Consider the following 14,969-nt stretch of genomic DNA (forward strand, 5'->3'; position numbering starts at 1 on the left):
CGGCTATTGTTCATATGTCACCCCTTCAAACTCACACTTTCCTTCACGTTACATGCATACCGAAACAATGACAATGGACTTGATTATTTTTTTATCCGCAAGGAAGAAGACAACAATGTGTACGCGCATGTACTGACGATCAGTTCATTACACAGGAAATAAAAAAAAATGCTTCCCTCTTTCATTATAATATGCAGCATTAGTAGCTTGAGAAGAAACAATGAAAGCAAAAAAAAAAACAAAAACAAAGGAGAATGCGAGATTAAAACTTGTCTCCGCCATCTTTATGGGGGGCGTGAAATCAATCATTTGCTTCAGCTTCCGTTCTGAAGCTTGCTTCTAAGATAAAGTTTCATAGCAGAGATATATAATTGATATAAATAGGTTGATATGATGTTAACCCCTAATATTTAAGAATTCAGTCCGTACCGCGAAGTAAACACTACACTTCACCATTACGTAGATAAACTGGTTAACGCTGTTTAAGGAAATAATCGCTGTTTATATTGTGAGAATCATAGGAAATCCATGGATACACTGAGTAGGTATCTAAATAATATTTAAGAATTCAGTCCGTACCGCGAAGAAAACACTACACTTCACCATTACGTAGATAAACTGGTTAACGCTGTTTAAGGAAATAATCGCTGTTTATATTGTGAGAATCATAGGAAATCCATGGATACACTGAGTAGGTATCTAAATAATATTTAAGAATTCAGTCCGTACCGCGAAGAAAACACTACACTTCACCATTACGTAGATAAACTGGTTAACGCTGTTTAAGGAAATAATCGCTGTTTATATTGTGAGAATCATAGGAAATCCATGGATACACTGAGTAGGTATCTAAATAATATTGAAAGATTCAGTCCGTACCGCGAAGAAAACACTACACTTCACCATTACGTAGATAAACTGGTTAACGCTGTTTAAGGAAATAATCGCTGTTTATATTGTGAGAATCATAGGAAATCCATGGATACACTGAGTAGGTATCTAAATAATATTGAAAGATTCAGTCCGTACCGCGAAGAAAACACTACACTTCACCATTACGTAGATAAACTGGTTAACGCTGTTTAAGGAAATAATCGCTGTTTATATTGTGAGAATCATAGGAAATCCATGGATACACTGAGTAGGTATCTAAATAATATTTAAGAATTCAGTCCGTACCGCGAAGAAAACACTACACTTCACCATTACGTAGATAAACTGGTTAACGCTGTTTAAGGAAATAATCGCTGTTTATATTGTGAGAATCATAGGAAATCCATGGATACACTGAGTAGGTATCTAAATAATATTGAAAGATTCAGTCCGTACCGCGAAGAAAACACTACACTTCACCATTACGTAGATAAACTGGTTAACGCTGTTTAAGGAAATAATCGCTGTTTATATTGTGAGAATCATAGGAAATCCATGGATACACTGAGTAGGTATCTAAATAATATTGAAAGATTCAGTCCGTACCGCGAAGAAAACACTACACTTCACCATTACGTAGATAAACTGGTTAACGCTGTTTAAGGAAATAATCGCTGTTTATATTGTGAGAATCATAGGAAATCCATGGATACACTGAGTAGGTATCTAAATAATATTGAAAGATTCAGTCCGTACCGCGAAGAAAACACTACACTTCACCATTACGTAGATAAACTGGTTAACGCTGTTTAAGGAAATAATCGCTGTTTATATTGTGAGAATCATAGGAAATCCATGGATACACTGAGTAGGTATCTAAATAATATTTAAGAATTCAGTCCGTACCGCGAAGAAAACACTACACTTCACCATTACGTAGATAAACTGGTTAACGCTGTTTAAGGAAATAATCGCTGTTTATATTGTGAGAATCATAGGAAATCCATGGATACACTGAGTAGGTATCTAAATAATATTTAAGAATTCAGTCCGTACCGCGAAGAAGACACAGCACTTCATCATTACGAAGATCAACTGGTTAACGCTGTTTAAGGAAATAATCGCTGTTTACACTGAGAATCATACGAACATAAATACAAAACGAAGAGTTATTGGTTTTAAAAGCAGGTGGCACCACTATTCTTTGACGGCTTAACAGCGCGTAATCTATAATGTTTCAATTCACAGATGCCTGTCTAATTAAGGTAATATAAGCTTCGTTTTGTGAAGATGAAGATGGTGATATTACGGGTCATGATACTGTGTGGACTTGTAGGTGGAGATGGTAAATTCACCGCTGAAGATGAAGGTAGTATGTTCCTCCGAAACTTTGGAATCCATCTTTAAGTTCACATCACAACCTAAGAGACAGGCGTTTTCAAAGGGTATCTTGGCCAGAACTCTAATTTCTTGTATCTTCCATGAGAAAAGCATTTTCAGTTCGTTATGTATTAGAGTTTCGTCAGAAAGAGATGGAGATTTGAAGTGCTGATCTGGGTAATGATCCCGTACGTTTTGTTATGAAACTCTGAAAGGGACAGGGTAAGTAAAGTCAAAAACATGTAGCCTAGGTATGATCTTTGACTTCATACCGTTATGTTATGTTTGAAAATCCTGTACGTTTAAGTGTCCTTACCTTTTTGTATCACTCAGCTTGAAGTATCAACAGGTTTTCACTTCCTGCAGCTTGTAGTTAACTCAACTGTGAGCTTGAATCACATTTTGATCTTTGTTTTGTCCCTGAAGATACGGTTTCCAGGTTTCAGTATACGAGACACGACCTATTCCCGTGAAATCACCACTCAGCTAGTCAACATAACTAACTAACTAACTAGATGGCTTACCGAACCCGAAGGTTCATCACCGAATTAACCAAAGCCCTCCACCGGACCCTGTCCTGGGCCAACAAAATCCAGTTTCCTTCAACTCCTATCTCCCATAGATCCCGCCTGAGATTATCCTCCCATCTACGTCTAGGTCTCCCCAGCGGTCTCTTCCCTTCAGGTTTCCCAACCAGTACCCGGTGCACACCTCTTGTCCCATCCATGCGCGCTACATGTCCCGCCCATCTCACTCTTCTCGACTTAATCACCCTCACAATACTGGGGGAGCAGTACAGATTTTTAAGCTCGTCATTGTGCAGTTTTCTCCACGCCCCATCGTCTTCCCTCTTAGGCCCAAATATCCTCCTCAACACCCGATTCTCAAACACCTGCAATCTGTGTTCCTCCCTCTGAGTGAGAGACCATGTTTCGCACCCATACAAAACAACAGGCAAGATTATTGTTTTGTATACTTTAATTTTCAGGTTCTTAGAAATCAGACGGGAAGACAAAATATTTTGGACTGAGAAGTAGCAAGCATTTCCGGAATTTAGTCTCCTCCTAACTTCCTCACAAGTATCATTTTGATTTGTTATTGTTGTTCCCAAATATTTGAACTTTGTAACCCTTTCAAAGGATTTATTAGCTACCCTAAGATAATTTTGCCCGCCTGTCTTCTGATGACGAGATACTAACATGTACTTAGTTTTTTCTGAATTTACTTCCAGCCCCACTTGTCTACCAGCCTCTAGTAAAACTTCTGCGTTCCTCTTTATTGTATTTATATCGTCCCCCAATAAATTAACATCATCAGCATATGCCAATAGCTGATGTGTCCCGTTCAATTGCAAACCCTCCTGCCTACCTTGGACCTTCCTGATGGCGTATTCTAGCGCAAAGTTAAAGAGCAAGGGAGACAAAGCATCTCCTTGTTTTAGACCGTTCTTGATGAGGAATGTCTCAGATACATATTTACCTACTCGAATTTTGCTGCAGGTTTCATTTAAGCACATTTTTATTAGACCCACTAGCTTCTTTGGTATACCAAATTCAATAAGAATATTATATAGCACTTCTCTCTTCACAGAGTCATAGGCTTTTTTGAAATCTATAAATAACTGATGTACAGTCCCACCGAACTCCCATTTTTTCTCTAGTATCTGACGAATGCAAAAGATCTGATCAATCGTTGATCTGTTTCGTCTGAACCCACACTGATGATCCCCAATAGTTTCATTCGCATATGGGGTTAATCTTGCCAAAAGAATGTTGGATAGAATTTTGTATGAGGTTGATAGCAGCGATATTCCTCGGTAATTACCACACTCAGTCTTGTCCCCCTTCTTATAAATAGGAATAATTATGGATTCCTTCCATTGATGTGGCATCTCTTCCTTATCCCAAATTAACTGAATAAGCTTATGGATCCTCATATGCAACCCTTTGCCACCTGCTTTAATTAATTCGGCCGGAATCTGATCAATTCCTGGAGATTTATAACTTTTCAACTTCCCAATGGCTAGTTCCACTTCATCTAAGCTAGGTTCTGGCACCAACAGTTCAGCTGTATGCATTTTAATCTGTCTAATATCACCAGTATTATGAACATTTAAGAGCTCGCTAAAGAAATTTTTCCACCTATTCACAATTTTTATTGGATCTGCAAGCAAATTGCCACTATCATCCTTTACCAAATTAGTCTGGGGTTGATATCCTTTCTTAAAGTTATTAATGCCTCTGTACAGGTCTCTGATGTTTTTTTCCTTATTATTTGTCTCAAGTTCAGCAATTTTGCCCTTCAGGTATTCCCTTTTCTTAGTCCTAAAGGTTCTACTAGCCTCACGTCTCACGTTACATAGATTATCCGCATTTGTTTTGTTTGGGTCCTGCAACCATTGAAATTTTGTTTGCTTCCTTCGATCTATTAATTTTGAACATTCTTCATCAAACCACGGTTTATTTTGCTTTCTCCTGTAGTATCCTAGTTTCTCTTTTGCTGAAATTTTGATGCAGTTTCTGACATTTTCCCACTCCCTGTTGATGTCCACACTTTCATTATCCTCATTTGTCTCTAAAATTTGAAACCTATTCGAAATTTCAACTTGATATTGTTCCTTTGCCTCTCCCTCACTTAATTTTTTCAAATCAAATCTTTCTGTGTCAAAATTTTGTTTAGTTCGTCTACTTACTGAAAGCCGCTCCCTCACTTTTGCTACCACCAGATAATGATCAGTGTCGCAATCTGCTCCTCTGAATGATCTCACATCAATTACATTTGTCTGCCTTCTCTTATCTACTAAAACATGATCTATTTGATTGTGTGTTCTGCCATCTGGGGAAGTCCAAGTGTATTTATGAACATCACGGTGTGGAAATTTTGTACTTTTTACAATTAAATCTTTTGACGTAGCGAAGGTCACTGCTCTGACGCCATTATCATTACTAAGTGCATGGAGACTCTCGCTGCCTATTGTGGGTTTGAAGACATCCTCCCTCCCAATTTTTGCATTGAAATCTCCTAGCAGAATTTTCATGTGATACTTGCCAAATGTATCAAATACTGATTCCAATTCTTCATAAAAGCTATCCTTGATATCATCGCTTTTGTCTTCAGTTGGGGCATGAACATTAAGGACAATGATGTCGCACCAACGTCCTTCCAAAATTACGTAAGACAACCTGTCACTAACAAATTCTACTCTCTTAACTGCTGCCCTAATTCTGCTATGAACAAAAAAACCCGTCCCTAGCTGATGATTGTCATTCCCCTTTCCATAGAAAAATGTAAAATTGTCCACTGGGATCGTGCCCTCCCCCTCCCATCGCACTTCCTGCACTGCCACTAAGTCTAACTTATAATTCCCTAATTCCCTACACACTGATTTCAGTGCCCCAGCCCTATAGAGGCTCCTAATGTTCCAGGTACCAAATCTCATGTCCTTTTTCAATTGCCGTGGTCGTGCCAAAGAGTCCGTCCTGATCCGAGGCTTGGTTGATTTTTTCGTAACACATATTTTTTTTAAAGGTGAAAGGTTGTTAGCCCTACACCCAACCCCCAACCTGGAGGACCAGGGTATCACTCTTAGTCTAGCGCATCTCCTTAGACCTGTCCGGCTTGGGTGACCCTACCATGAGCCGAAGCTCAGGCCGGCATAGCCCTAAGGGTCATTTGAGCACGCAAGCCTCCTCACCCGGCAGATTGCCTTCGACAAGGTGGTGATACCTTCGAGAAGGAAGAGCTAGTCAACATACATTCCCTATTTTAAGGAAACCAAAGGTTCATTACCTAATGGACTGCTACGTGCGATGAAGTAATTTTGTTTGTTAACAGACGCATTTGTAAAGCTAAATTGCTAACCCGTTATCTCCTACATTTTGACTTCTTATAGGAAAGAGATCTGGCACTAATCTATTTTCTTCATGTGCAAATAATGACTTCCTGAATCTGTTCTGACCTGTTGTAAGAAAGGTAAAGATGGATTAAAAACCTAAGATCCTACAAGGCAAAGATGATTCGCGTATCGTTGGGTCTCACCGCATGTAAAAATGTCTTGTTGAACACTTAAAGTTATTATTACTTATAAAATTTCGCACAGAGATATCAAAAACAGTTCGTGTACTGCTTTCATAAATTAACATTTGCAAAAGTCTTTCGCAATTTGAAATGTTAGCTTAAATATGTACGTAATATAACTGCATAATAGTGGCGTTATTCAACGCTTTTTTTTTCACGATCCTTGTGGCAGTGATTACAGAGGATAATTTATGTATGAAATTTTATATTCTTTGTCATCTAGGAGCATGCTTAATGCAAGGTGCAAAGAACGCAAATGTGAAAATTCTGTGCGTCGAGGTAGGATTACAGCTTTCCCGTCTTGTCCTGTATGTGTGCGAAACTTAGCTTAAATATACTTTGAAATAAGTATAAAGTACTGAAAACGAAAAAATGTGTGAAGGGATGGATACCACGAATGGAGAAATTTGCGTATGTTAGAGGGGAATATCATAAAAATATATATTCTGTGTCGACAACAAAGGGCTCGGATAATTAGCCAAAATTAATAAGAAGCTCACGCGAGCCCCTCCGAGTCCCCTTAAGCGTACCCCTAATTGTACCAGGGAGTTTGTAGCTGTCGACAATGAAAAATTTCAATCAGAATAATTGTTTAAAAAAAATCGATTCGAAGTCGATAGCAATAGCGACCTTCAGGCTTACTTAATCGGTTTTTTGAAACATTTCTGCCATCTGTTGATGATAGGACATGATTACGTGTATGGGGCTCAGCGCAGTAGTTGTGTGATAATATTATGTGTCGTCAACGGAAACGAATAAGTTCCAGAAAAGCGAGAAGATGGCTGCCTGGATGTCGGCAAGAGTTATCTTAAGTCCCGGTAAGAAAGTGTAAATGTCTCTTTGTTTAAATACGGCTAGTTAATATATTAAAGATACGTAAAAATTTGATTTTCAGAAGGCTGGATTGTTTGTGTACATTTATATATTGTACGTGGAGTAGGGCTTATTGCCGCGTGTTGTGAGGTTAGGTAAGGTTACTTTGTAGAGCACAAGACATGTCGCATATTTAGAAATAATGATTTTTAATTTCTTTGTTGATACTAAAGGTCTTTTGGGTTGTGAATCTGTGCAGCATTCGTCCTTAGGAATGAATTTGGAGGCAGCATGTTCCTTCAGAATGTTTCTATAAAACCATAAGACTACATGGTAAAACAACCCAAAAGACCGCAACCAAAACTTATACTGTCATTAAGCCTTCATATCCTACATAAAATATATTTGTTTTCATTATTCACCATGATGGCAGCAGTTTATGTAAATCTAGGGCCAAGGCTACCAAACACATAAATACCGAATTAAAAATCATCACTCAAATTTAGTTGTACAACTTTTTGTATGCAGTGAATTGTTACTATTAGTTGTATAACTGAACATTTATACTTCATGCTAGCCTCACTGAATAGGCTGTAGCATTTAAGGAAAAGTAAATAGCTATAAATTGTTCTTGTTTAAGGATTTTGTAACTAGTAGGAGTTGCATTGAGTAAGTCCTGGTTTGTGAAAGAACTGTGTTTTCTCTTTCAGTTGTACAGCGGACAATAAAACAGATTTTATTTGGCGGAGAAATTACTAAATACGTAAGTAACATTGAACATGGTAATAGTTTTTTGAGGCAGTTGTATTTTATGTGGTGCATTTATTGTCTTCACTCAGTCCATTTATAGCTACAGTTGTATCGGGGAATTTTAACTATTTCTCATAATGAGTGATGACAGAATTTTTAAGGGAAGGCAGAAAATGGTTCATTTATTCCTAAATGTGTGTATATCCTCTTTTTTTTTGACATTTTTGTAATTAGTTTGCTGTTGATCATATTTGTTTAGATGGAATGGCTGTTAATTTGCACATGGAACACAGACTTGTGAAATTGGTATAACAGAGTTAGACTAATTGGATAGATCAGAATTTTAAACTCTTATCTCCACACATTGTTCTGCCTTTAATTTTAATTTTATTCTCATTATGTTTATTCCAATTTCCTTAATTTCAGCATCATAATGTGAAGGTAACAAAGTGGTTTCTTCCAGCATCAAATTTTCAGCGTTGTTATGCCACGGAGAAGAAGGTATTTTCACGCGACAAACCACATTGCAATGTAGGGACTATTGGCCATGTAGATCATGGAAAAACTACCCTCACAGCAGCTATTACAAAAGGTAACATACAGTTTTACTAGTTAATTTTCATCCATAAAGTTTTCTGTTTGTGGATATGAGTTACCTAATTTTACATTTTCTTTTTCAAATGTGTCATTGTTAGCTTCATTTGCCTAGAAACAAGAGTAACAGATCTTACATTAATGTAAGGCATTTGTGCAGAGACATGTATTGTGTAGTGTTAACTATCTGGGCATTAGCTTTAACGTTATATTAGTCATTTGCCTGTGTGTCGGGGAAGTTTTAATTAGGAAGGTCGCATGTGAATGTGCAGTAAAAGGGCTTTGTAGAAGTGGATTGGATCCATTTGGATTATGAGGTTTTGAAACATCATAATTGAATTATTTTTCTTTATTTTAGTCTTAGCTGATAAAGCACTTGCAAAGCTGAAGGGCTATGCTGAAATTGATAATGCCCCAGAGGAAAGGGCTCGTGGTATCACTATCAACGTTGCTCATATCGAGTATCAGACAACAAACAGACATTATGGCCACACAGACTGCCCTGGACACGCAGATTATATAAAGGTAATATTTTCATGTGTCTTGGTTACAGGTTTTTTATTTATTCCATACTGTATTCATCTAGCTCCCATTCGCCTGTTCTGGATGGAGGACATTGATTGAATTATGTTCTTTATGTTTGTTTAAGCTAAAGGCAAGATAAGATTTTCAATTTGATTGTAATTTGGATCCAGTTATGAAGTAATATCATGCATATGTGTAAGTTATGTGAAGAAAAACTGCGTTAGTCCATGCTTGGAACACTGACCTTACCACGATCAAATCATATATTCAGTAGTTTTGAATTTAAGCAAAACATTTGTGTGACTATACTGTGGGATAGATGACTGGGGTTCAATTCTTTGAAGGGCAAGATTTTTCTGGGTACTTGTGGGCTATCGGAACACATCGCTTTAAAAATAGGTTAGGTTAGTTGTCATTTATTGAAATAAAATATAATAACTTTCAACTATATGTCATTTATCCACACACATTAGCCTAACCTAACCTAACCTATCCTAACCTGACCTAACCTAACCTATTTTTAAAGTGATGTGTCTCGATAACCCACAAGTACTTTTTTCTGTTTGCTGCTGCATCCGGAATGGCTGTGAGGTCAATCCAACCTCTCGTGAGTACTTCGGTGATAAAGCAGCCAGGGCTTGAAGCTAACCAAGGAGTTAAGAATTGGTGGAACTAAACCTTTATTCCCCCTGGGACGACTTTACAAACCTAGGTCTTCTATAAATGTGCTGCGACAGGTTATATATTGTCATAACTCTAATAGCTCAGTTGGTAATACGCTCATGATTTGCTGTTTTCAGAATATGATTACTGGTACAGCCCAGATGGATGGAGCGATTCTTGTAGTAGCTGCAACTGATGGAGCTATGCCACAAACACGAGAGCATTTACTGCTCGCGAAGCAGATCGGTATCAATCATATTGTCGTATTTATTAACAAGGTATAATTATTTAGAAAATGGAGATTTTTTTTATAGAATTTTATGTTTATTCCAAATTTGTTGGGGTCAGACATGATAAAAGAATCGATGGAAATATTTTTAGAAAGTGAAAGATGCTAGTATTTTAATAAATAAGAACATACACGCAAAGAATAGTTGTATGATCTTATGCTGTTGAAGGAAATAACTCTGCGAACCATTTTGGTAAAATTGAAAACAGCCATCACCTGGGGGCTTATAGTTTGATGCACGTAGGAATTGATATACTCATGATGGAAAATGGTTAATTTATTCTAACTGGTTAAGTCACTGGCTGTTTGTCTTCAGGTTTCTTGGTTTATACTCCAACAAAATGTGTTTATTTGTATTTCAGTTCAGTTATATTTCGATTCTTTATTGCATCGTGCTTTTGTAAAATGGCTCACTGTGAGATTTTGACTTTAGATTGATGCAGCTGACCAGGAGATGGTGGAATTAGTGGAAATGGAGATACGAGAACTAATGACGGAGATGGGCTATGATGGAGACAATGCTCCTGTTGTTAAGGGGTCAGCTTTATGTGCTCTTGAAGGCAAAAATCCAGAGATTGGTAAGCAATTCAGCATGCAGAACAGTCCCAGCTGGGATTCAAATTTGTCGCCATTTTTACACTCACAAATATTGTGAACACATGACATGACACATGTTTGAGAAAAATGTGTTATCCTTTGTAGAAACAACAGATCTCCCATTATTAATTTTTTGTTGCCTTTGTTATAACTGAATTTTATTATTACAAATATAATTTGTTGTCCACAAAAGTTCATTATACTGAGACTTTATTTACTGTATTGGGTATAATTTTAGGTGCTGATTCTATAATGAGCTTGCTAGAAAACATAGACAGTCACATCCCAACACCAACGAGAGAACTTGATAAACCATTCCTTCTTCCAGTTGAAAATGTGTATTCGATCCCAGGTAAGTCACGGGTCAGATTATTTTCTCTTCTTTACCACCTTTCTAGAAATCTCTTGTCCACCTAGATAGTAGATGCTTGTAATGATTTTAAGTTTGTTACTTGGAAGAAACATGTAGTAAGACTTATTTTCTTTTGATATTTGAGAAAATTTTTCAAATGTCGTGTGTTTGTAGCCATATAAAGCCACAGAATTATTGCAATCTTCTCTCTCGATTATGTGGTCACCTGAAATCGCTCGCTACCTGGCTACATTACCCAATAAGTTCATGATACAGCTTGTTGCTGTATGATCGCTTATGAATATGTTGGCTGATGGAAAATAGATCCAGAGCATGTGAATTTCTTCTAAGAAAACTTCAGTCCCAAGTTGATGACTCACTATTAGCCTGATCTACCCTCTGTTATCCTTATCACCGTAATTATGGACAAGTTCGGCTACCCCATAGCCTGGATATTCATCAGAGCATTTTTTATGTTTCGGTTCACAAGGAAGATGATTATTAATAGAACTGAGGTCTGTAGTCACGTACAGTAATGACGTATGTTCACTGCATATAAGTAAGATTGACTTTTTTCAATCACCCATGAAGTAATAGATCTTTTTTTTTTATTTTATCGTGATGTGCTTTCTGAAATTTTTTGTCTAGGCCGTGGAACTGTAGTCACAGGTAGACTGGAAAGAGGAGTTATTAAGAAAGGAAATGAATGTGAATTCGTCGGACACAACAAGACGATGAAGAGTACAGTTACAGGTAAGTATTTTCTTGTGTACTCGTATACAAGTATATTTCATAATTAATTATATACCATATATGCACTCTAATTACATGCAGATTAATGCTGTCAGAAAAGGGTCATAATAACAGTAGCAATAACAACCGATTACATGGTGTAGAGTCATTGAAAAGCTGTTAGTTGCTCAGCCAGTCAAGAAATTTCCAATCTTTTGAATTTCACACCCATACAAAACATAACAGCAACAACATTTTGATATTACTGTTAAAAATGTATTATGCGATATAGCTTTCGTTCTTTACGCTTGTGATTTTCTTAAATTTGAATGGGAGTGGTAATTCTAAAATTTGTTGCAATAGGTGTTGAAATGTTCCACCAAATCCTAGAAGAAGCGCATGCAGGTGACCAATTAGGTGCACTGGTAAGAGGGATAAAAAGAGAAGACATTCGTCGTGGGATGATAATGTGTAAACCAGGCTCGGTAAAGGCCCAAGATCATGTTGAAGCTCAGGTAATACAGGCACATCAAGGTATTGGACTGTACTTTATTGAGAATTGTGTTTCAGTTGCTAATTTTACTTATGTTGTCTTTTTGGTAATGTTTAAACCATATTTATTCTGAGGTTAATAAACTTCTACCTAGACTGTTGCAGGCTTTTTAGCAGCTACGTGGTTCCAGAGGCAGTAGAACATTTTCTGTTGCTGTGTAAAGTATGACCACTTTTATAACTATACATTTTTTCAGGTGTATATTTTAAGTAAGGAAGAAGGTGGTCGAGCGAAACCCTTCACATCATACATTCAACTTCAGATGTTCTCGAGAACATGGGATGTTGCAGTACAAATCATTATTCCTGATAAGGAAATGGTTATGCCTGGGGAGGATTCCAAGTAAGTGTAATGTAAAAACACGAGTAATAGTTATAACTTTGGGTTGAATAATAATTGACATGCAGCGTTGTGTGAAGCAGTTTCAATCAAAAAGGACATTGGTGTGACAAACAAGAAAGCAACACAAAGTTTTGGACAGAAACCAAAAGAAAAGTAGAAATATTTTGTGTGAAATGACTCGGAGTCCAATGGTTGGCTTTTGTGGTGGTGAATATTGGTGTCCATAACGGTAAGAAATTTATTGAATAGTCAAATACTCATTGTATGCACAGAGTTATAATGAACTTATGACCTGTTCTTTTGTTTATTGTGCGTAGTTCATACTGTAATTTCACTTTTAATTTCAGGTTGGTTTTGAGATTATTTAAACCCATGGTTTTGGAACAAGGTCAGAGGTTTACCCTTCGAGATGGTACATTGACTCTGGGAACAGGTGTTGTTACAAAAGTGATGCTAGGCCTTAGCGAGAAGGAGAGACTGTTGATTGTAGAAGGAAAGAGAGCATGCCAGGCGGCGGCGGCAACTGCACAGACAGGATAGGCTCAGTTAGCTGCTTGGTCACAAGCGAACATTAAGCAAAACTCCATCGATAGCTAATATGTAAGTGAAGAGAACGTTGCTTTGAACGAGTTCAAGGATGACAGAATTTGTTCAGTCCTATTGTTTATAATATAAATGCATGACTTCCATGGCAAAATAAACGTGTGAGGAAATCTGGGCTCAGTAATATCACGTGTCTTTTCGGTGAGTGCATTCTCTGAGCTGACGTGTATGTAAAATTGTTTTGTGAATACATACTGACATCAGGAGCCAATCGTGTAGCTTTATTTTGACTAGACTAGGCAGGTTTCGTAAATCCTTTCAGAGTCCATATATTTTAGTGAACACAGTAAATAAGATCACGTTTTGCATTTAATACAATAATCCCATTTCAAGTGTCAAGTTCCTGTGTTGATAGCAGTGGGATATTATAGCTAACGACTAATTTTGAGTTTCTTCACAATTAAAATATCATATATATCTCATATAATGGAACTTGTATATAATCTGTGCTTTTTGTTTTGTATCAAATTTGTAACCAAGGAAGGTAAGAATTCCTTTATTGATCAATTTGATTTAAGGATTTATTTACTTGTTTGTGATTTAATGATTCTGTCAATAGCTTAGAGCAGTGGTATTCAACCTTTTTTTGTTCGCGTACCCCCAGATATAATTTCCCTTCAACTTTGTATCCCCAAAGTTGGTGTATAATTCATGTTATGCATAGTATATAATCTACATCTAAAATAAATTACATTTCTGATTATTCAGTGTTTATCATAAAATAATATATAATTTTTTTAAATTTTACATACTCCAGGTTGAATACCACTGGCTTAGAGTATGTAATATCCACTTTGAATATCCTTGCTGTAATGACACACCAAAACAAATATTGGTAATTTAAAACCAAAGAGCTTATCCTATGGTTTAATTAACATACATGATCGGGTCTGCATATCTTTGGCATGCGCTTAAAATATGTGATTTCTGCAGTGTGTTAACTCATGAACATTGTGTGAATCACATGAAGGGGGATTTCCCCGGCCAGTTAGCCAGTGAAAGGACAGCATGCTATCACTTGATGATGTTCTGTTTGCACTCACTCCATATTTAAGCCAAATCATATATAGGACAAGTATTCCTGGTGTAAACAAAGTTTTGATTTATCAGGTGTGGCAGCCCCCAAATTTTCATGATCTCAAATTCCTGTAAGAAGGGTCAGTGCCTTGATATTCAGGTCCTCTTTCGAAGTGGAACTTTAATTTTAACTAAATGCCCTTAGAAGAGTACAGGTTGAACTATTGAATTCTAGCACGCATGAACTTGAATCTCTAATAACAACACATTGTCCTAGAAGTCATGCATTACATTGAAGTTTACTTATTATAATATATGACTGTGTTAGTGTTCGTAGTAGAGGTGCAAAAGTGTTTGCAGCTAATTGTAATGTATGAAAAGTGTTAATCAACTTTAGTAACTTTGTGTTTGCTGTATCACAAATCAATTGAAATATAGTTCTCCGTTTTGTTACAAAACAGTTTCATTCTGTACTGTATTCCAGCATTGGTTCCATTTTACATGGGTAAATGTTCTGTATGCAGTTTATAAGTAAAAAATTAAATCCGTGGCGTAACAGCTCCAGAGAGCCAAAGCTGACTAGCTTGACTGCTGGCCTCACGTTCACATGCCTAAGCAGAGGTGAACGATCATCCAACCAGATATAGGGTGACATGTGGTCAGCATGACAAACCCCCAGCCATTGCTAGCTTACCTGACCGGATTACGCTACTCATTGTAGCTCCCCAATTTCCTCATGATGCTGGGTTGGCACCGGTCCCATACACTGGTCGAAAGCTCACGAGAAAATTTCTTCTCCCCCGAGACTC

General features: G+C 37.1%; 1 protein-coding gene across 1 annotated transcript; it reads left to right on the forward strand.

Moving 5' to 3' along the window:
* Positions 1–7,010: 7,010 nt before the first annotated feature.
* On the forward strand, positions 7,011–14,620 carry mEFTu1 (mitochondrial translation elongation factor Tu 1). Its single transcript, XM_022071878.2, has 11 exons — positions 7,011–7,148; positions 7,854–7,906; positions 8,320–8,485; positions 8,846–9,012; positions 9,813–9,953; positions 10,398–10,542; positions 10,800–10,913; positions 11,562–11,666; positions 12,009–12,160; positions 12,395–12,540; positions 12,888–14,620. Exons 1-11 carry the CDS (start codon positions 7,109–7,111, stop codon positions 13,078–13,080), a joined length of 1,422 nt encoding a protein of 473 aa, XP_021927570.1. The 5' UTR covers positions 7,011–7,108; the 3' UTR covers positions 13,081–14,620.
* The last annotated feature ends 349 nt before the right edge of the window (positions 14,621–14,969 follow it).

The sequence above is a fragment of the Zootermopsis nevadensis genome, unplaced genomic scaffold, assembly GCF_977971745.1.
Source record: "Zootermopsis nevadensis isolate Lab colony 2312 unplaced genomic scaffold, Znev_1.0 Znev_ptg000015l, whole genome shotgun sequence".
Taxonomy (NCBI): Eukaryota; Metazoa; Arthropoda; class Insecta; order Blattodea; family Termopsidae; genus Zootermopsis; species Zootermopsis nevadensis.

Excerpts from the sequence above, each read along its gene's own strand:
- mEFTu1 (XM_022071878.2), top strand. The coding sequence starts at position 7,109 with ATGGCTGCCTGGATGTCGGCAAGAGTTATCTTAAGTCCCG. Across the intron at positions 7,149-7,853 it reads AAGAGTTATCTTAAGTCCCG|TTGTACAGCGGACAATAAAA; the intron begins GTAAGAAAGTGT and ends TTTCTCTTTCAG. Across the intron at positions 7,907-8,319 it reads GCGGAGAAATTACTAAATAC|CATCATAATGTGAAGGTAAC; the intron begins GTAAGTAACATT and ends CCTTAATTTCAG.